The sequence below is a fragment of the Schistocerca cancellata genome, chromosome 3 (assembly GCF_023864275.1).
Source record: "Schistocerca cancellata isolate TAMUIC-IGC-003103 chromosome 3, iqSchCanc2.1, whole genome shotgun sequence".
NCBI lineage: Eukaryota > Metazoa > Arthropoda > Insecta > Orthoptera > Acrididae > Schistocerca > Schistocerca cancellata.
Window position 1 is genome coordinate 783,484,026 of NC_064628.1, and position 22,353 is coordinate 783,506,378.

Genomic DNA, 22,353 nt, shown 5'->3' on the forward strand with positions numbered 1-22,353 from the left:
GAGTTCTAGTGCAGAGCAGTATTGTGTTAATTCTATTGAGTGACTTCACGCAACAGTTAAGACTTCACAGTCGTTTGTAGGTCGGAACTATTTTGGAACCCACGTACAGCCATTCTTTTTCATAAGCCACTGCAAGTAAATGGCGGAAACGTCCTTCCAAAACGGCCACAGCTGGTACATTTCCCCATAACTGGTTTATCGATTTAGTGTTTTGTCTTTAAGAATAGCAATGCCATCCAGAACTGAAACTTAAAAATGCCTTCATTTGAACAGCCGCATGTACTGACTCTTAGGAAAACTATGTATCGGTCGCAGATCTGTGGGTAGGAGGGGCGAGAACGGGAGAGAGAAAAAGAGAGAGATTGATAGATATATAGACAAACAGAGAGAGACAGAGACAAAATGGTTCAAATGGCTCTGAGCACTATAGGACTTAACTTCTGAGGTCATCAGTCCCCTAGAACTTTGAACTACTTAAACCTAACTAACCTAAGGACATCACACACATCCATCCCCGAGGCAGGATTCGCACCTGCGACCGTAGCGGTCGCGCGTTTCCAGACTGTAGCGCCTAGAACCGCTCGGCCATCCCGGCCGGCAGACAGAGACAGAGAGAGAGAGACAGACAGAGAGAGAGAGAGAGAGAGAATTTTCTTCAGAGGTGTTTTTGCAAGAGAATGAACGTCTTTTCAGCGAGAAAACATGGATCTTTGTGTGTAAGTCACTATTCTACACTGAAGAGCCAAAGAAACTGGTACACCTGCCTAATATCGTGTAGGGCCCACCTGCAAGCACGCAAAATACAGCAACACAACGTGGCATGGACTCGACTAATGTCTGAAGTAGTGCTTGAGGGAACTGACACCATGAATCTTGCAGGGCTGTCCATAAATCCGTCAGAGTACGCGGGGGTGAACATCACGTTGCAAGGCATCCCAGATATGTTCAATAACGTTCATGTCTGGGGAATTTGGTGACCAGCGAGTGTTTAAACGTAGAAGAGTGTTTCTGGAGCCACTCGGTAGCAATTCTGGACGTGTGGAGTGTCGCACAGTCCTGCTGGAACTGCCTAAGCCCATCGGAATGCACAATGGAGATAAATGGATGCAGGTGATCAGACAGGATGTTTACGTACGTGTCACCTCTCAGAGTCGTATCTAGACGTATCAGGGTTCCCCTATCACTCCGACTGCACACGCCCCACACAATTACAGAGCCACCAGCAGTTTGAATAGTCCCCTGCTGACATGCAGGGTCCATGGATTTATGAAGTAGTCTCCACAACCGTACACGTGCATCCCGTCGATACAATTTGAAACGAGACTCGTCCGATCAGGCAACATGTTTCCAGTCATCAACAGTCCAATGTGGTTTGGGGTCCAGGCTAGGCGTAAAGCTTTGTGTTGTGCAGTCATCAAGGGTACACGAGTGGGCCTTAGGCTCCGAAAGCCCATATCGATGGCGTTTCGTTGACACTTGTTGGTGGCCCAGCATTGAAATCTGCAGCAATTTGCGGAAGGGTTGCACTTCTGTCACGTTCAACGATTCTCTTCAGTCGTTGTTGGTGCGTTCTTGAAGGATCTTTTTCCGGCCGCAGCAATGTCGGAGATTTGTTTTGCGGGTTCGTGATATTCACGGTACATTCCTGAAATGGTGGTATGGGAAGTTCCCCCAATTCATCGCTACCTCAGGGATACTGTGTCCCACCGTTCGTGCGCCAACTATAACACCACGTTCGAACACACTTAAATCTTCATAACCTGCCATTGTAGCAGCAGTTACAACTCTGACAACTGCGCCGGACGCTTGTTGCCTTATATAGGCGCTGCCAACCTAGCGCCGTATTCTGTCAGTTTACATATCTGTGTATTTGAATACTCATTCCTGTACCAGTTTCTTTGACGCTTCAGTATACTTTCAGTGGACTAATGAGTATCCATCTCTGCTTATTAGGATAAACAGAGTAATTTCACTACGATGTGGAAGAAAAATTGCTATTAAACTTCCAGTTTCCAGCACGTTGATAGTCTTTTCTCGACGTATTACATAGCGAGGTGGAATGGACTCGCATTCGGGCTGACGACGGTTAAAACTGCATTCTGCAGTGCTGGTTTAGGTTTTCCATGATTTCCGTAAATTGCTCGAGGAAAATATCGGGAGGGATCCTTTGCAAGGACACGGCCGATTTCCGTTTCCATCCTTGACCCCCGTCTCTAACGAATTTGACGCCGACGGGACGTTAAACCATAATCCTTCCTTGATTCAAATGGTTCAAATGGCTCTGAGCACTATGGGACTTAACATCTGAGGTCATCAGTCCCCTAGAACTTAGAACTACTTAAACCTAACTAACCTAAGGACATCACACACATCCATGCCCGAGGCAGGATTCGAACCTGCGACCGTAGCGGTCGCGCGGTTCCAGACTGAAGCGCCTAGAACCGCTCGGCCACATCGGCCGGCCCTCCTTCCTTCTTCGTCGTATTATTTAACGAGTTCACCTGGAATGACTGTGTGTCTCGTAAGTCCTAATAACCATCATTATCACTATTCGTTACCGATTATTCTGCAGTTCACATTTAAGTGTTTGGCAGAGGGTTCTACGAACCATTTTATACTATTTATCACGAGCGAAGAATGAACACTAAATCTTTCCATGCGGACTTTGATTTCTGTTGTTTTATTAGAATGGTAATTTCTCTCTATGTAGGCGGGTGTTAACGAAATGTGCTTTCAGAGTAGAAAGTTCGTGCTTGTAATTTCGTAAAAAAAATCTCGCGGCAACGAAAACGAATTTGTTTCATTGATTTCCACCTCATCTAGCATATCTGTGACATTCTCTTGTCTATTTCGTGATAATACAAAACGAGCAGTCTTTCTTTGGACTTCTGCGATGTCCTCCGTCTGTCGTATGAGTACAGATCCTACACAGCGCAGCAATATTCCAAAAGAGTTTGGTGTCCGCGTCTGCGTGATTTCAGGTGTGCCGCAGGGGAGTGTCGTAGGACCATTGCTATTCACAATATATATGAATGACCTTGTGGATAACATCGGAATTTCACTGAGGCTTTTTGCGGATGATGCTGTAGTATGTCAAGATGTTGTAACATTGGAAAATTGTACTGAAATGCAGGAGGATCTGCAACGAATTGACGCATGGTGCTGGGAATGGCAATTGAATGTCAATGTAGACAAGTGTAATCTGCTGCGAATACACAGAAAGAAAGATTCTTTATCATTTAGCTACAATATAGCAGGTCAGCAACTGGAAGCTGTTAATTCCATAAATTATCTGAGAGTAGGCATTAGGAGTGATTTAAAATCGAATGACCATATAAAATTAATCGTCGGTAAAGCAGATGCCAGACTGAGATTCATTGGAAGAATCCTAAGGAAATGCAGTCAAGGAAGTAGTTACAGTACACTTGTTCACCCACTTGTAACCTCCCAAAAGAAAAAATAATTATATAATTCACATTCAGTGTAACCTCCCAACAAATTTTTATTCCGTAACCTCGCAATAATAACGTGATTAACCTCCTAATAAAAAATGTGACTCATATATAACCTTTCAATAATTAACTGACTGTGAATTTAAACTGGTAAATTTGGACGTCAGCAGTGCTGCGTCATGGCCCTGAAAGATCATACTGAATAAACTGAAAATTCTTACCTCAATGAAGTCGCCGGATAACGCGTATATGTCTGCTCCTCTAAGAAATTTTTCTGGCACAGCCGAGTGCAATGCTGGCCGCTAGATTTGTCGTGTATAAAAGGAAACAACTGATTTTTTTTATGGTAATCGGGATGACTATGGACTGCAAAAATTAGTAAATTCATTAAATTCAGATGAATGATTGTGAAAAAAGTTAATTTTATAAAAAAGGTTATTGTTAAATAGATTTTTCTTTTTAGAAATTACATGAGACTTGATATAACAATAGTAAAAATTTTGTTGTAACAAACTACATACGTGCGCGGCTGCTTTTACCTTATACTACATCGCTCAGGCACCGCCATCGCTCCCTACGACCGGCCCAGCCAACTCGATGCACCAGACTGCTCGCTAGTACCACTACTGCTGACACAGCTCTTACTACAGCCAACACTGCTCTCTGATCTGAGATTCTCTTATAGCTTACATATCGCAGGCAGGGCGTGAGCAATCCATCGAAATTACATCTGCTCGAGTGCGCTAGCAATAAATTCCTTAATCATGGACCTCTGACGTACTCATGGACCTCTTACACACTGCTTGAATACTGTTCATCGGTGTGGGATCCATTCCAGATAGGGTTGATAGAGGAGATAGAGAATATCCAAAGGAGAGCAGCGCGCTTCGTTACAGGATCATTTAGTAATCGCGAAAGCGTTACGGGGATGGTAGATAAACTCCAGTGGAAGACTCTGCAAGAGAGACGCTCAGTAGCTCGGTACGGGCTTTCGTTGAAGTTTCGAGAACATTCCTTCACCGAGGAGTCAAGCAGTATATTGCTCCCTCCTACGTGTATCTCGCGAAGAGACCATGAGGATAAAGTCAGAGAGATCAGAGACCACACAGAGGCATACCGACAATCTTTCTCTACACGAACGATACGAGACTGGAACAGAAGGGAGAACCGATAGAGTTACTCAAAGTACCCTCCGCCACACACCGTCAGGTGGCTTGCGGAGTATTAATGTACATGTAAATGCCAATAATGCCATTGAAACGAAGGACGCAGAAACAACGTCGCTGGCAGCTAGCGAACTGGTTGGGGCGGCCGCCGACAGAGCTCTTCCACGCCTTGTTTGTTGGAGAGAGCGTCTCTGGTGTCCGAGGTGAAAACGTAAGGCCGCCGCCGACTCAATTCTCCTGTGTGTTTTCTTGTTTAGATACCAGATCTGCTAATATTCTGACACACACAGATGGCTGCTTGTATAGGGGTCTCTCTCCCTCCCCCCATCTCTCTCCCCCTCCCTCCTTCTCTCTCTTCCTGTTTGCTCTCTTGACGTATTACGTATGCTGTTGACGATTCTGGGTTGTGTATGGTTTCGATCGGTTTAGTTCTTCGGGAATTACATCACTCGGTGTGGACAACTTGACACGGCTCGCGCAGAGTACGATGTATTCTCCAAGTTTACGAGTTCATACTTTTAAACACGTACCCCAGCAACGAGTTGTAAGAAGGAGGACGGCCGGACGGTGTAGTGTAGGCAATCTCTTTAGTCGATTTGCTGCATCTTCTAAGTGTTTTGTCGATAAAACACACTCTTTGGTTCGCCTTCCCCATGTGATGGTTACAATTTAAGTTGGTCGTTAGGTGTTCAGTTGAATTGACAGCCTTTAGGTTTGTATGCTTTATTGTGTAACCAAAACTTAACTGTATATTTTAATACTCACATAGAGGACCTCACAATTTTATGTTGTTCAGGGTCAAACGCCAATTTTTGCTCCGTGCAGGTATCTTATTTAAGTCATTCTGGGCCGGGCTCTGGGCGCTACTGTCGCAGGTTCGAATCCTGCCTCGGGCTTGGATGTGTGTGATGTCCTTAGGTTAGTTAGGTTTAAGTAGTTCTAAGTTCTAGGGGACTGATGACCTCAGAAGTTAAGTCCCATAGTGCTCAGAGCCATTTCAACCGTTTTAAATCATTCTGTAATTCGTTTTGGTATTCTGATGACTATACTCCCCAGTAAACGACAGCTTCCTCTGCAGGAAATCGAAGTGGGCTGTGCAGATTGTGTCCTAAGTCGTTTGCACAGATAAACAGATGTCGAACGTCTTCTGCAAACGTCTGAACTTCTCTCCCCAGTAAACGGAAGTTAAATTATTATAACTGAATAATATCTGGTTACTTGAATGAAAACTTTTGGGCGAGAGAATTCACTTCCCCAGTATTTTTAACACAGATATCTCCCACACTCCCAGGTATTACTTTAATTCCTGTTTGAATCCTCAAGTCCACAAAGCAAAATGATTAATGGTGTTTAAAGGGCAGTTACAGAGTTCGTAATCGTACTCTGTCTGATTCTCGAAGTCGAAGTCAACACCCGGAATAAAATTTCTGTGGACTCGGTCATCGTAGACTCTAAACATTCTCAAATAGTCAGAGGCACAACCGTACGCCGTAGGGAAGCCGTCTTGGGTGCCATGACTACTCACTCTGCATCACGGGAATCAGTGTGCAAGTTGTGTACTAATTTTGATAAAAGTCCAGAAATTAATCTACAAATCAAAGCATAAACGACCGTGGTGCAGATTTTAATTAATTCCCAGGATGCAAAGTTCCCTACCAGTTCCGACACACCAAATAATGTCCCAAGCCGCATACAAGAGATAAGATATAACAACGAAAGAATTAAACGTACCTTTTCCATTCATGAAATTATATTTTTCCGTAAATGATCTTCATAGCTATATTTCAGTATACATCATCCTCTTGTATGAGATGAAATTTTATCATAATTAATCAAATTACATTCCGTAGTCAAAATGGAAGCTTCCAACAATGTTGCTAATCACAGTTCAGTCAGAAGTAAGTAAGTTCATACTACACGTAATGTTCCACATTATTTACACAGAGTTTTTATGTCACGAGTCAGAGATAATCTCTCTCTCCCTCTCGCAGTCGCAATGAGTCTTTGATCCATATAGACGACTTGCACAAACCCTCATGAAACGGTACGGGACTACAAGTTCCACCGCCACACCTTCACCTGCCCATGCTAGGCATAATTCTCTGCCCTACTCATGTAGTACCATCACCGTCAGAGGGTGGTACGGGACTACAAGTCCCACCGCCACACCTCCAAAGTGAATTGCAGTGACGCAGTCACTGCCCTGTGGAAATTTACTGCCCCACCAACACAGTTAGACCGCAATAGACCGGTGATGCTGTATTGTAACATATCACCCCGGACTACAAGTCCATTAAAAAAAAAAAAAAACCCTCATGAAGTTTTTCGTTGACAAAAATAAAGTGATGGGAACAGGGTGGTACTTCAACTTCTTCCGAAAGTCTTTCGTGCACGTTGAAAATAGGCAATCCAACATTTCATCCTCACAGGCGGGGGCGGGGCATCAATGTGTAAGCTGGGTTGCCTATCGTAAGGTGCATGAAATATTTTCTGGGACACTTTTATTTTGCCCAGTCTGTAGAAAACTGGAATCATCTTGCGATACACTGTCAACAGTAGTCATTAGGTCATATGAATAAAGACCCAGCTGTGTTTGACAAGGACGACATTTTCTGAATTCGTGCTCGTTACACCTCACCTCAATGTGTCTTCGAGGTATTTCGTAATGTTGGAATACAGTATATGTTGCCAAATAGAAGGTAGATGAAGAATAAAGTTTTCTCAGCTGAGAAACTGATGGGCCCTCATTGGACGAATATAAGCCTGAGGAGTGGCGTTATGAGCGACAATTATTGTATTTACGAAAGGACACTGCGCTCTATTAGCTATCAAAATGCCACTCCCACTGTAAGAGAGCTTTATGTTTTTGCGGAAGGAACAAAAAACTTTATTGACATCAACACCACCTCTATGTGCATTCAGTACTGTTTCTTGACAACATAACTCTATAGTCTACGCCTTTGGATCCATTTCTTCAACCAAATATTTCTTTTATTCGTAACTTCTCGTTTTTCGTCAAGATTTTTTCAATAAGAATAATTATGTAACAACTGTGGCTGTTGCTCTGGTTCTTAAGCATGACACTATAAACTTCTGCTTGCCTATGTCACTACGCGACTGGTGAAAACTCTTTTGCGGGGGACTGTAACAATGTGAATCCTGCGACACTGACGAGGACAGTATACATACTAGTAGAATGTGATGAATGCAATCATCCAAGAACAGCTACATTGCACAGTGTTTAAAAAATTAACCATTATCTTTCTCTTAGAGTAGCTCTAATTTCCTTTAGTAGGTCCATTGTCAGATATATCTGCCATTTCGTCCGTCTTTGTATCTTTATAAAAGGTAACTTCTAAATTTGGGAATATTTTCGTACGTTTCATTATGCATGTATATAAATGGATTAAAAAAAAAAATTAATTGCTTTTTCTGTAAAAGTGGTGTCAGACTAATGTACTCTCTTGACTGCTTAGTTGGTTCAACTAGGTTTTATATTTTGTAATAGTAGTCAGAGCAGTGTCTTGTTTGTATTATTACGTGAAATAATTGTAGGTGGTGAAATGGGATCTGCGTGAAATCAAATAAAATGAAAAAGAAGTGCACCTGCATATCGGTATTTCGACACGTGCAAACACTATCATTTTGAAGGCACAAATGCAGAGAGATAACTGTGTGCAAGTAAATTTAATAACTCGGTGTGCAAAGCATATGCGGAAACATAACACACACACACACACACACACACACACACACACACACACACACACACACACACATATGCACACGCACGCACTGTAAACGCTAGCGCCACCATACAGCCAAAGATAACCAAAGCAATAGTGAATATTAACACCCAAGAAATGAGTTAGCATTAGCTCTGTCCCTCTGTTTCCTGAACAGGGACAGAACAGGATTCCTCGCAGGATTTAAGAAAACACGCCATCACTTTTTATAATTAATATTCACAATCGATAACTTCTGAAATTGGTCATCTTTGGTTGGGTGGTGGCTTGTATTTTCAGTGTGTGTGTGTGTGTGTGTGTGTGTGTGTGTGTGTGTGTGTGTGTGTTTCCGCATACACTCTGCATATCGAGGGTTTCAAATTTCCTTACACTCCTTTATGGCACTGCATTTCTGCCTTGAAAATGACAGGGTGTGCGTATGTCAAAATATCGCGGTTGCACTCCCAGAAGCAGTTCGAACGTTTTATACGCGCCAGAAGCTTAAGTTTCACTTTCGCAGGTACCTGCAACAGCTGCCTGAAACTAACTTGCCCAAGCGACTTGCGGAAGTAAACATGCGCAAGTACCGGGTGGTTATAAAATGCAGCAACTCACAAAGGACCAGTGTGGACTGTAATTATCGTATGCCAAGGAAACTCGGTAGATGTTCGAATGCGTTAATGCGGAACCGGTTAACCGTAGAAGAAAATTAGTTCAAATTTTGGCCACAAGGTGCAAATTTGACGCTGTGAATGCAAGAAATGTTTCCATATATAGTGGACTAGAAGCGGGAGGTGGGCAGAAAGGGTTAAACGACTGAGGAAGGGATAACGTTGATTTTATTATTAAGTGCCACTAACACAATTTGTTCAATATAACCAACGGAGACGTCGACGAGATGCTGCATACGTAAAACGATGTGATCAACCATTGCTCGCTGCAGTTCTGGTGGAATCTCAGCAACATATTCCTGTATACTGGTCTTCAGGTCAGTGAGAGCCTGAACGTACCCCTGGTAAACTCTTTTTAAATATCCCCAGAGTCAAAAGTCAAATCGATTCAGATCAGGTGATGTTACAAGACAATCATCTGGAAAACCTCTGGGGATAATACATTCGTGGAAAGATGCATTAAGCACATTTTTCATTGGCATCACCCAGTTGACATGAGGTGTAGCTCCACCCTGCATGAAAACAGTGGTTTCCACACAGTTCCGACCTTCCAAAGCAGGAATCACATGCTATACAAAGAGGTCTCGATAACATGCAGATGTCACGGTACATCTGACAGGGTTCAGATGGCTCTAAGCACTATGGGACTTAACATCTGAGGTCATCAGTCCCCTAGACTTAGAACTACTTAAACCTAACTAACCTAAGGACATCGCACACGTCCATGTCCGAGACAGAATTCGAACCTGCGACCGTAGCAGACGCGCGGTTGCAGACTGAAGTACCTAGAACCGCTCGGCCACAGGGGCCGGCCATCTGACAGGGCCTGTGGATGTATGCTCTTCAAAGAACAATGGACCGAGAGCAAAGGTGCTTGTTGTTCCATGCAACACACCCTCAGATACGGCGAGATGAATGGCTCTTTGTGCAAGACACTTGGTTTAAAAGTACGAAAAATTCTGTGGTTCTGTGTATTCACTGCACCATCTAGTGCGAAACATGACTTGTAATTCCATAGACTATTTCCCGCCAACAGGCCATCAACTTATATCTGTGGCAAACACTGAGGAGCAAATTCAGAACGTTGCTGTGGATCATGAGGTTTCAATTGCTGCACCGTATCAGTGTGAAATAGACCACACATCACTCCATACTGTTGACCATGGGATGGACAACTCTCGCCACACTGCACGACCACTAGCACTACCTGGGGAATGTGCTGCATGTCAGTTAATAGCAACAGCAACCTTACGAATAACTTCCACTGTTATAGGATGGCTTCCTCTTATTGGTGCCTCACCCGGCTCACTTGTGTTTTGTAATTTCATTATCATATTCTTTAAATCACTTAATGACGCCGGGCTTCTCCTCAGACATTTGAGTCGGGACATTCTCTCAGTGCAATACTGTAATTGTTACTGTCTGCCTGCTTAGGTAGGTGGTAACGTGCTTGCCTCCCGTGAAAGTAGCCCCGCGTTCGATTCCCGGCTGGATTGGAGATTTTGTCCGCTCGTGGACTGGGCGTTCTGTCGTCCTCAGCATCATTTTCTGTAATTGTTACCGTTCCCGTTCGCACAGGAGTTATCCACTAAATTACAGGCCCATATCATTAACGGCGATATGAAGCAGGATTTTAGAACATATATTGTGTTCGAACATTATGAATTACCTCGAAGAAAACGGTCTATTGACACACAGTCAACATGGGTTTAGAAAACGTCCTTGTGAAGCACAACTAGCTCTTTACTCGCATGAGGTGTTGAGTGCTATTGACAAGGGATTTCAGATTTATACTGTATTTCTGGATTTCCGGAAGGCTTTTGGTACTGTACCACACAAGCGGCTCATAGTGAAATTGCTTCCTTATGGAACATCGTCTCAGTTATGTGACCGGATTTGTGATTTCCTGTCAGAGAGGTCACAGTTCGTAGTAATTGGCGGAAAGTCATCGAGTAAAACAGATCCGTACCAGATCGGGTTGACGGAGGAGATAGAGAAGATCCAAAGGAGAGCGGCGCGTTTCGTCACAGGGTTATTTGGTAACCGTGATAGCATTACGGAGATGTTTAACAAACTCAAGTGGCAGACTCTGCAAGAGAGGCGCTCTGCATCGCGGTGTAGCTTGCTCGCCAGGTTTCGAGAGGGTGCGTTTCTGGATGAGGTATCGAATATATTGCTTCCCCCTACTTATACCTCCCGAGGAGATCACGAATGTAAAATTAGAGAGATTAGAGCGCGCACGGAGACTTTCAGACGTTCTTCCCACGAACCATACGCGACTGGAACAGGAAAGGGAGGTAATGACAGTGGCACGTAAAGTGCCCTCCGCCACACACCGTTGGGTGGCTTGCGGAGTATAAATGTAGATGTAGAATGTAGATGTAGAAGTGATTTTAGGCGTTCCACAAAGTAGTGTTATACGCCCTTTGCTGTTCCTTATCTATACACACGATTTTGGAGACAATCTGAGCAGTCGTCTTAGGATGTTTGCAGATGACGATGTCGTTTATCGACTAATAAAGTCATCAGAAGATCAAAACAAACTGCAAAACGATTTAGAAAACATATCTGAATGGTGCGAAAAGTGGCAGTAGACCCTAAATAACGAAAAGTGTGAGGTCATCCACATGAGTGCTAAAGGTAACTCGTTTAACTTCGGTTACACGATAAATCAGTCTAATCTAAAAGCCGTAAATTCAACTAAATACAATTATGAACAACTTAGATTGGAAGGAACACATAGAAAATGTTGTGCGAAAGGCTAACCAAAGGCTGCGTTTTATTGGTAGAACACTTAGAAAATGTAACAGACCTACTAAGGAGACTGGCTACACTATGCTTGTCCGTCCTCTTTTAGAATACTGCTGGACAGTGTGGGATCCTTACCAGAGGTCTGACGGAGAACTTCGAAAACGTTCAAAGAAAGGCAGCACGTTTTGTATTATCGCGAAATATGGAAGAGGGTGTCACAGAAATGATACAGGATTTCGGCTGGAAATCATTAAAAGAAAGGCGTTTTTCGTTTTGACGGAATCTTCTCACGAAATTCCAATCACCAACTTTCTCCTCCGAATGTGAAAATATTTCGTTGACACCGACCTACATAGGGAGGAACGATCACCACGATAAAATAAGGGAAATCAGAGCTCGCACAGAAAGATATAGGTGTTCATTCTTTCCGCGTACTGTACGAGATTGGAATAATAGAGAATTGTGAAGGTGGTTCGGTGACCCCTCTGCCAGGCATACGGGGTGATACAAAAAGGTACGGCCAAACTTTCAGAAAACATTCCTCACACACAAAGAAAGAAAATATGTTATGTGGACATGTGTCCGGAAACGCTTACTTTCCATGTTAGAGCTCATTTTATTACTTCTCTTCAAATCACATTAATCATGGAATGGAAACAAACGGCAACAGAACGTACCAGCGTGACTTAAAACACTTTGTTACAGGAAATGTTCGAAATGTCCTCCGTTAGCGAGGATACATGTATCCACCCTCCGTCGCATGGAATCCCTGATGCGCTGATGCAGCCCTGGAGAATGTCGTATTGTATCACAGTCGTCCACAATACGAGCACGAAGAGTCTACCTTCGGTACCGGTGTTGCATAGACAAGAGCTTTCAAATGCCCCCATAAATGAAAGTCAAGAGGGTTGACGTCAGGAGAGCGTGGAGGCCATGGAATTGGTCCGCCTCTACCAATCCATCGGTCACCGAATCTGTTGTTGAGAAGCGTACGAACACTTCGACTGAAATGTGCAGGAGCTCCATCGTGCATGAACCACATGTTGTGTCGTACTTGTAAAGGCACATGTTCTAGCAGCACAGGTAGAGTATCCCGTATGAAATCGTGATAACGTGCTCCATTGAGCGTAGGTGGAAGAACATGGGGCCCAATCAAGACATCACCAACAATGCCTGCCCAAACGTTCACAGAAAATCTGTGTTGATGACGCGATTGCACAATTGCGTGCGGATTCTCGTCAGCCCACACATGTTGATTGTGAAAATTTACGATTTGATCGCCTTGGTATGAAGCCTCATCCGTAAAAAGAACATTTGCACTGAAATGAGAATTGACGCGTTGTTGGATGAACCATTCGCAGAAGTGTACCCGTGGAGGCCAATCAGCTGCTGATAGTACCTGCACACGCTGTACATGGTACGGAAACAACTGGTTCTTCCGTAGCACTCTTCATACAGTGACGTGGTCAACGTTACCTTGTACAGCAGCAACTTCTCTGAGGCTGACATTAGGGTTATCGTCAACTGCACGAAGAATTGCCTCGTCCATTGCAGCTGTCCTCGTTGTTCTAGGTCTTCCCCAGTCGCGAGCCATAGGCTGGAATGTCCCGTGCTCCCTAAGACGCCGATCAATTGCTTCGAACGTCTTCCTGTCGGGACACCTTCGTTCAGGAAATCTGTCTCGATACAAACGTACCGCGCCACGGCTATTGCCCCATGCTAATCCATACATCAAATGGGCATCTGCCAACTCCGCATTTGTAAACATTGCACTGTCTGCAAAACCACGTTCGTGATGAACACTAACCTGTTGATGCTACGTACTGATGATGTTAGTACTGTAGAGCAATGAGTCGCATGTCAACACAAGCACCGAAGTCAACATTACCTTCCTTCAATTGGGCCAACTGGCGGTGAATCGAGGAAGTACAGTACATACTGACGAAACTAAAATGAGCTCTAACATGGAAATTAAGCGTTTCCGGACACATGTCCACATAACATCTTTTCTTTATTTGTGTGTGAGGAATGTTTCCTGAAAGTTTGGCCGTAGCTTATTGTAACACCCTGTATAAATGTGATTAGCAGGGTATCCATGTAGATGTACATGAAATTTTTACCAACAGCGCACAGTCTTGTACCCGATAGCGACAGTGTTCATTCACATTGCGGTTGTCAAATGACAGCGTGGATATCATTCCGTCGAACAAACACTCTACAGGGCCAGATTTGCAGCTGGTGGAGAAAATTGGAACTAAATTTTTTTCGTTGTAAATCGGTTCCTCATGAACGCATTAGTATATCTACCAATTTCTGCTGCCTTACGATAATTACAGACGTCAGTTGTCCTCCGTGATTTGCTGTGTTTTAATTATAAACACCCGATGTTTATTCTGATGTAAACACCTCAGCAAGTGCTCGCGGAAGCTGGTTTCTGGTGGGGTGTCCTTGTACCGCCGCTGACGGCGCGCTGTGCGCAGGCGCGGGCGTGGCGGTGGCGAGCTGCCAGGGCGCGGCGGCGCTGCAGTCGCACGTGGGCGGCCCGTCGCAGCTGTCGTCCGCGGCGCTGTCTGCGGCGCGCGCGCTGGGCCAGTTCTCGGGCCCCCTGCTGCTGCAGGCGCTGCTGCGGCGGCTGGGCCACGCGGGCGCGCAGCTGCTGCTCGCCGGCCTCTCGCTGCACGCGCTCGTGGGCGCCGCGCTGCTGCGCAGGCCCGGCCGCGCCGCCGGCAGGGGCCGCGCCTACACGCTCTTCGGCGACGTCGAGCTCGCCGACCTCTCGCCCTCGCCGGTCACCGCGTGGAACGGGTAAGCGAAACACATTAAAGGATGGTGGCTGCTGTGTAAGGGCACGTGGACACCCTAACTTTTTTTTTCCTTTATTGTGATTTCATTCCCCTGCCCTATATGGGCACGGCAGGGCCGTCAGCGGCACAATCTGCCGCTCTTCAGTCGAGTGACATGACAACTAAGACAAGAATAAAGTGTTACATATATAAGGGGAACATAAAACAGAGTAAGGGGAGATAATGGAGGTAAAAATACACTGGCATGGAGACGTTCATTCGGGACAATTAAAAATGCATCATAAAGTTACAAAACACAGCTGGTAATTCTTAAACCCAAAGAAGTCACTGAATGCACATGCACAGGTTAAAAGTCGGCTACAGTATTAAAAACACTCCAGAACAACACACTTAAAACCCACTTGGAGCACACACAATGAAGAATAAAACTGCCAGGTGGGACCTGCCGAGGGAGATACCGGAGAGGATGGAAAAGGAGGCAGCAGGGGAAGGGTCGATATGAAAAGAGTAGGGGTGTCAGCAGGTACACTAAGAGGCAGGAGACTGGTGGGACAGGAGATGAAGAGGGAAGACAAGGCAGGAGGCAGACACTGAAGGGGAACACAAGAGAGGGAGGGGTAGTAGGAGGGGGAAGCTGTTCAGGAGAAGGGAGGGGGAGGAGAGGGAGCCCTGAGGAGGAGGCAGGATGAAGATGGGTTCGAGTTGGTAGGAAGGGTAGATGTCAGTGCGAAGCTCATCATCCGGGAGGGGTAGATTGTGGAAGTTGCGTTGGGAAAGGAGGCGGAGAGTGTGGAGATGGAGAGAGGGTGGGACACAATGGTAAAGGTGTGGTAACGGGCTGCGGGTGGAGAGGAAGGGAGACATCAGGGGGTGAGGGAGATCAGTGCAGCGGACAATATATAGTGTGTGGATGTGTTCAAGGAAAAGGAGAAGGTGGGGTAAGGGGATGAGGTCGTAGAGGATGCGCGTGAGGTCGGAAGGTGGATGCGGAAGGCGAGGCGGAACACATGGCATTTGAGGATTTGGAGGGATTTATAGAACCTGGGAGGGGCAGAAATCCAAACTATGCTGGTATAACAGAGGATGGGGTGGATCAAGGATTTGTAGGTGTGAAAGATGGTGGAAGGATGCAGACCCCAAGTCCGGCCAGACAGGAGTTTCAGGAGGTGGAGTCTGTTGTGAGCTTTATTTTGGATGGTACGGAGATGGGGAGTCCAGGTGAGGTGGCGGTCGAGGGTGAGGCCAAGGTATTTGAGGGTAGGAGTAAGGTGGATAGGATGACCATAAATAGTGAGGTAGAAATGATGGAGATGGAAGGAGCGGGTGGTGCGGCCTGTGATGATCGCCTGACACCCTAACTTTCGGCACCTTGCGGATTTACTTGTCATTTTTCTTTCTTTGCTGTTAAATGTAACATACGTGCCTCATTCGGAAGGATATGGCTATGTGAAACTTGCCAACAGGTCGTGAGCATAGGGCCAGTTGTACACGTTTTAAGAAGCTTTTGTGCATGCGCGACTTGCGCCAAATGCACACCGATATGATAAACAACATGCACGGATCACGCTGTACACATCTAGCCCTTGCCACTCAGCTAGCAGTTCACGTCAGTGTCACCAGGTGGTAGCACAATGCGACAGATTTTTATCTTCATTTACTCGGCATAGATCCTACTAGAATAGATTACAGCACACCCGTCAGATATGCTAATTCAGTCACTATGTGCGAGGGTCACTCCAAAAGAAATGCACACTATTTTTTTTAAATACATCTTTTATTCTACATTTTTGAAAGTTTTACAGTGTGTAGATACATCCTTTAGGAACAATATTTTCATTTCTTCACATAATTTCCATCCCTCTCAACTGCCTTACGCCATCTTGCAACCAGCGCATGTATACCGCACGGTAAAATTCTGAACCATCCTGTTGGAGCCACTGTTTGGCAGCGTGCACAAGGGAGTCATCATCTTCAAACCTTGTTGCACAAAGAGAGTCTTTCAGTTTCCCAAACAGATGATAGTCTGTGGCTAAGGCTGTGGCTAAGCCATGTCTCCGCAGTATCCTTTCTTTCAGGAGTGCTAGTTCTGCAAGGTTCGCAGGAGAGCTTCTGTAAAGTTTGGATGGTAGGAGACGAGATACTGGCAGAAGTACAGCTGTGAGTACCGGGCGTGAGTCGTGCTTCGGTAGCTCAGATGGTAGAGCACTTGCCTGCGAAAGGCAAAGGTCCCGAGTTCGAGTCTCGGTCGGGCACACAGTTTTAATCCGCCAGGAAGTTTCAGATGATAGTCACATGGAGCCAGGTCAGGACAGCGGGTGCTTCAGTATTGTCCATCCGAGTTTTGTGATCGCTTACAGGTTTTTTTGAATGACATGTGGCCGCGCATTGTCATGCAACAGCAGAACATCCAGCTTTTGCCGATGTGGTTGAACACGACTCAGTCGAGCTTGAAGTTTCTTCAGTGTCGTCACATATGCATCAGAATTTATGGTGGTTCTACCCAGCATGATGTCCATAAGCAAGAGTCGTTCGGAATCGAAAAACACTGAAGCCATAACTTTTCCAGCAGAAGGTGTGGTTTTGAATTTTTTTTTCCTTGGGTGAATTTACATGATGCCGCTCCATTGGTTGCCTCTTCGTCTCTGGTGAAAAATGATGGAGCCATGTTTCATCACCTGTCACAATTATTCCAAGAAATTCATCTCCATCATTCTCGTACTGTTCCAAAAGTTCGCTGCATACCGTTTTTCTTGTTTCTTTGTGAGCCACTGTCAACATCCTGGGAACCCACCTGGTGCAAACTTTTTTTAACGCCAATACTTTCAGTATTCTGCAAACACTTCCTTCCCCTATCCCAATGTAGCGTGACAATTCGTTCACTGTGATGCGTCTGTCAGCAGTCACCAATTCGTTAACACTCTGCACATTGTCTGGAGTGTGTGCAGTACGAGCCTTGCCGCTGTGAGGACAATCCTCAATATTGCCGTCCCGCTTTCATCACGTAACCTGCTTTCCCACCGACTTACTGTACTGCGATAGACAGCAGCATCTCCATACACCTTTTTCAACCTCTTGCGGATGTTTCCCACTGTCTCGTTTCCACAGCACAGCAATTCTATTGCTTCTGACCAACGTCAAGTGTAGCAGCCATCTTGAAGACATGCTGTGTCGGCGCCACTCACGGAAACAGGTTGAACCAAGTTTGAAAGCAAGTGGGAAGGATGTATCTACACACTGTAAAACTTTCACACATGCAGAATGAAAACTGTATTTTTACAAAAATAGTGTGTATTTCTTTTGGAGTGACCCTCATAGTACCATTAGATTGTACGTCGTCAGTATACGTTAAAGTTTTACTGACAATAAACCTATTTTGTGGCTTTCTGAATGAGTAATAATATACTGAGTTATGAAATTTGTCATACAGTAATCCATTTGGGGCACTGAGAATCACAAGGGCCTAAATCACATCACCATCGATTGTGAGGTTGTAGCATTTACTCATGCTTCTGAAATCTGTTTATCTTATGGTGAGTCAGGTTTATTCATGTTATAGGCCCGCATTGTGTGTATGAAAATTCACGAAAAGCTGTATCACTGATATCTCTGATATTAGAACCCATTTTGACTATATTTTGACCGTGACTGTGTCAAGAAATATGTAAAGGATTTTAACTACCGCTACCAATCACAAAATTTGTTAACTAATGTATTACTTATTTATTGTGCGACATGTTTCGAGGGAATACCTGACCAGACTATATGGCATTACGAAAACAATTTCATAATAAGATCAAACAGATGTTAAAGATTCTTTTCATAAATGCTGTGGTTATCCTGTGGAAGAAGAGAAGACCTAGTAAGAGGCGATGTCACTTTGTAAGCTGAACTTATGTTTGCATGAAAATATTTCGTAACTCACTCATTTTGTTCTTATGGTGTGGCAGTCTCGTTGTGATGAGCTGAGGTGTTTTCATTTCTGTGGCTCTCTTGGCTTTCTTGATCACTGTTCACAAATTTTCACAAACCTACCAGTAACTTGGAAACACGATCACAGTAACAAATCTGTAGAGCAGTGGACAAGATGGCGGTCAAAATGCAGCTGGTTTCGAATTGACTATCGATCTGTCGATCTGTGTGATATCAGATGTTTACATGTCTCCTGCACGTCTTGTTATCGTATTACAGGTGTAGGTTGACGAAATACATTACAAATTGAGCACCAGTGAATGACTGTTACAAAACATTTTAATGCAAACATCAGGCCACCTTACAAAGTGGCATCGCCTCTTACTAGGTTTTTCCCTTCTTCCACAGGATAGCCACAGCATTTACGAAAAGACTGTTTAACATCTGTTTTATATTATAATGAGATTATTTTCGTAATGCCATATAGCCAGATGATAAGATATTCCCTCGAAACACGTCGCACAGTAAATAAGTAATACATTAGTTAACAAATTTTGTGACTGGTAGCGGTAGTTAAAAACCTGTACATAATTCTCTGATATTGACTTAAATGTAACAGCGTCGGCAGTGTGCTTTAGGCCCTTATGGATCTCAGCGCCTCATTTGTATTCTAGTCAAGTGACCATGTTGGTAGATATTACTGCACAGACATTACACAACAGACGAAGGTTTGTGTTTGTTCTGCTACCGATCGCTGTGGGTTTCGAATCTGCGCCAGACGCCATGGACCTCGATTACCACTGGAGGTCCCTCCAGCCATCACGCCATAAGCCATAGGTGTGCTCACGCTCCTGGCCCTTGTATAATGTGAGCCTCCAGCCGTCACACTGTAAGCCGTAGCTGCGCACGCGCTCCTGGCCCTCGTATAATGTGAGCCTCCAGCCGTCACACCGTAAGCCGTAGCTGCGCACGCACTCCTGGCCCTCGTATAATGTGAGCCTCCAGCCGTCACACCGTAAGCCGTAGCTGCGCACGTGCTCCTGGCCCTCGTATGATGTGAGCCTCCAGCCATCACACCGTAAGCCGTAGCTGCGCACGCACTCCTGGCCCTCGTATGATGTGAGCCTCCAGCCGTCACACCGTAAGCCGTAGCTGCGCACGCACTCCTGGCCCTCGTATAATGTGAGCCTCCAGCCGTCACACCATAAGCCATAGCTGCGCACGCACTCCTGGCCCTCGTATAATGTGAGCCTCCAGCCGTCACACCGTAAGCCGTAGCTGCGCACACGCTCCTGGCCCTCGTATAATGTGAGCCTCCAGCCGTCACACCATGAGCCGTAGCTGCACACGCACTCCTGGCCCTTGTATAATGTGAGGGCGCCACAGTGGAGTACGTGGTCCCAGCGGCCAGTAGTGATGTACTCTATCATGTATTTAAGCACCTGCCTCTCGCTCAGCAGGTACCCTTCCTACCAACTCTAACCCCATCTTCCTGCCTCCTCCACAGGGCTGCCTCTCCTCCCCCTCCCTTCACCTGAGCGGCTTACCCCTCCTACTCCCCCTCCCTCTCGTGCTGCCCTTCAGTGTCTCTGCATTCCCTCCTGCCTTGTCTTCCCTCTTCATCTCCTGCCCCACGTGTCTCCTGCCTCTTCGTGTACCCGCTGATGCCCCTACTCTCTTCATCCCGCCGCCTCCCCTGCTGCCTCTTGCTCTCCCCTCCTTTTCCATCCTCTCCGACCTCTCCCTCGGCAGGTCCCACCAGGCAGTTTCATTCGTCATCGTGTGTGCTCCAAGTGGGTTCTAAGTGTGCTGTTCTGAAGTGTTTTTAATACTGGGGCCGAGTTTTGACCTGTGCATGTGCATTCAGTGTCTTCTTTGTGCTTTAAGAATCGCCAACTGTGTTTTTTTTAATTTGATGGTGACTTTTTTAATTGTCCCCCCATGAACGTCTTCCTGTCAGTGTATTTTTACCTCCATTATTTCCTCTTACTCTGTTTTATGTTCCCAATTTTATCGCCTTACATATGTAGCATTTTATTCTTGTTTTAGTTGTCATGTCACTCGGCAGAAGAGCGGCGGATTGTGCCGCTGACAGCCCTCCCTTGCGCATATGGGGCAGGGAAATGACAAGAAAAGAAAGGCTCAGCAGGCAGTCTGATACTCGCGTTAGTCTATCGACGTCTCGCCTACAGACAGCGTGTTTACATTACTTTGTTTCTGTGTACGAGTGGACATTGTGGATTCGTGAGGTTTTTCTTGTGACCCTGTTGCTATTTGCGTGTTGTTGTTTGATAGATCTTGCTCGGTCGTCCTTCGTTGTTCGTGTCCGTCCTTCCCCGTTTGTTTTGTTTGTTCGCGGGCCACTCCCGTTTAGTGCCGCCGCGCTTTCGTTCTCTGCAATCCCGCGACCATTCCGGACGCAGTTACAACATTTGTATTTTGTAGCTTATTGTGTGGGAATCGGTTTTTGTGTGCAGTGTAAACATGAACAACATATTTTAAACGCTGACAGAAAAGTATAGCTGAGAGTTCGGATCATGAGTGGTGCATGGTTAGCTCATTCAGTAGAGCAATTGCTCGCGAAAGGCAAACGTGCCGAGTTCGAGTCTCGGTCCGGCACACGGCTTTAATATGCCAGGAAGTTTCATATCAGTGCTCACTCCACTGCAGAGTGGAAATTACATTCTGGGAACAGAAAACTAAATTACCAGGAAAAGTTAGCCGCAAAGGAGCTAAGGTCTCCAAGAACAGACCTTTTTATTGAGAGAGCGACGAAGTTAAATTAGCGTGGCTACAAGCGAACATTTAACAAGGAAGTGTACAATTAGCACAAATTGCTCTGTGGGTGCACCGCAAGCGTATCTGATTTTCAGCCTTGAAGTAAATTGTGATAGGGATCTTGTACATATGTCTGAAAAAATGGGAAAGCACGAAAACTCTGATTTATACAAAAAAGCGAAACAGAGTTGCAAAATATTACACTTTATTTCGTTATCACTCTAAACTGAACATAATTATGTGAAACACAACAAAAATCCACAAGGACGGTTCTTTCTTTGTCAGATAAATTATGCGTTTTATTATTAATATTACAACTATTACTGTTATTATTATTATTATTATTATCGTCAATGCCTGTAGTTGCATAAACTTGTTGATAAGCATAAGAGTTACACACGTTCAGCAGATGCCATTAATTTCGCGTTCTCAAATTTATCTGAATCTAAAAATGTATGAACACTCAGAATCTATACTCACGAGCCGCCACTGACATTTACCCTCCTACTAATGCTCGCACAGAATGCCGTGGCCAACGGATCCGCAGAGGGCAGGTCGCAAGTTGGGAGAGAGGTAGTGGTGGGGGTTACGGGCAATAGGGGGAGTGCTGAGCGCTGGAGCGGAAGTGCTGTTCTAAATTGAAGCCTGCGCTCACATTTTTTGTAAATATCAAGTGAGGGCCCTCCACATCCAAACTTCCATGGTGATCATTCAAAAATATCTACTGTCACCTCTGCTTTGGTTAGTATCTAAAAAGAATTCCGCCGAAAATGCAGTGATTTATTTTAGCCTGGCTCATTAACACTAGGAGTGACCAGCGAACCACCTGGATGGACCGGAAAGAAAAAAAGGGTCGAAGTAAAGAATACGATGTAAACACCATACTGATTGAGCACAGACTTACAAATTAAGAAAACGTGTAGTTATGAAATAATATTTTTTGTCTCTATGACTTGTTGAATAAAACGTTCTCGGTTTTCAAGCCGCGTCAATTCGAATAAAATTCTCAAGGGCCGCCGACGAAAGACACCTGGTGAATCAGTAGAAGAGGCCAAACGGACTGCTTTCCTGCCATACTGTGGACCAATTAGCAGCAC

At 45.1% G+C, this 22,353-nt stretch overlaps 1 protein-coding gene across 1 annotated transcript in view; it reads left to right on the forward strand.

Moving 5' to 3' along the window:
- The window catches only part of LOC126176564 (uncharacterized), a 366,332-nt gene extending 351,758 nt beyond the window's left edge, over nucleotides 1–14,574 (forward strand). The window contains exon 5 of the mRNA XM_049923724.1: nucleotides 14,246–14,574. Within this exon, the coding sequence (XP_049779681.1) occupies nucleotides 14,246–14,574 (329 nt within the window). The remainder of the gene's footprint in view (nucleotides 1–14,245) is intronic.
- The last annotated feature ends 7,779 nt before the right edge of the window (nucleotides 14,575–22,353 follow it).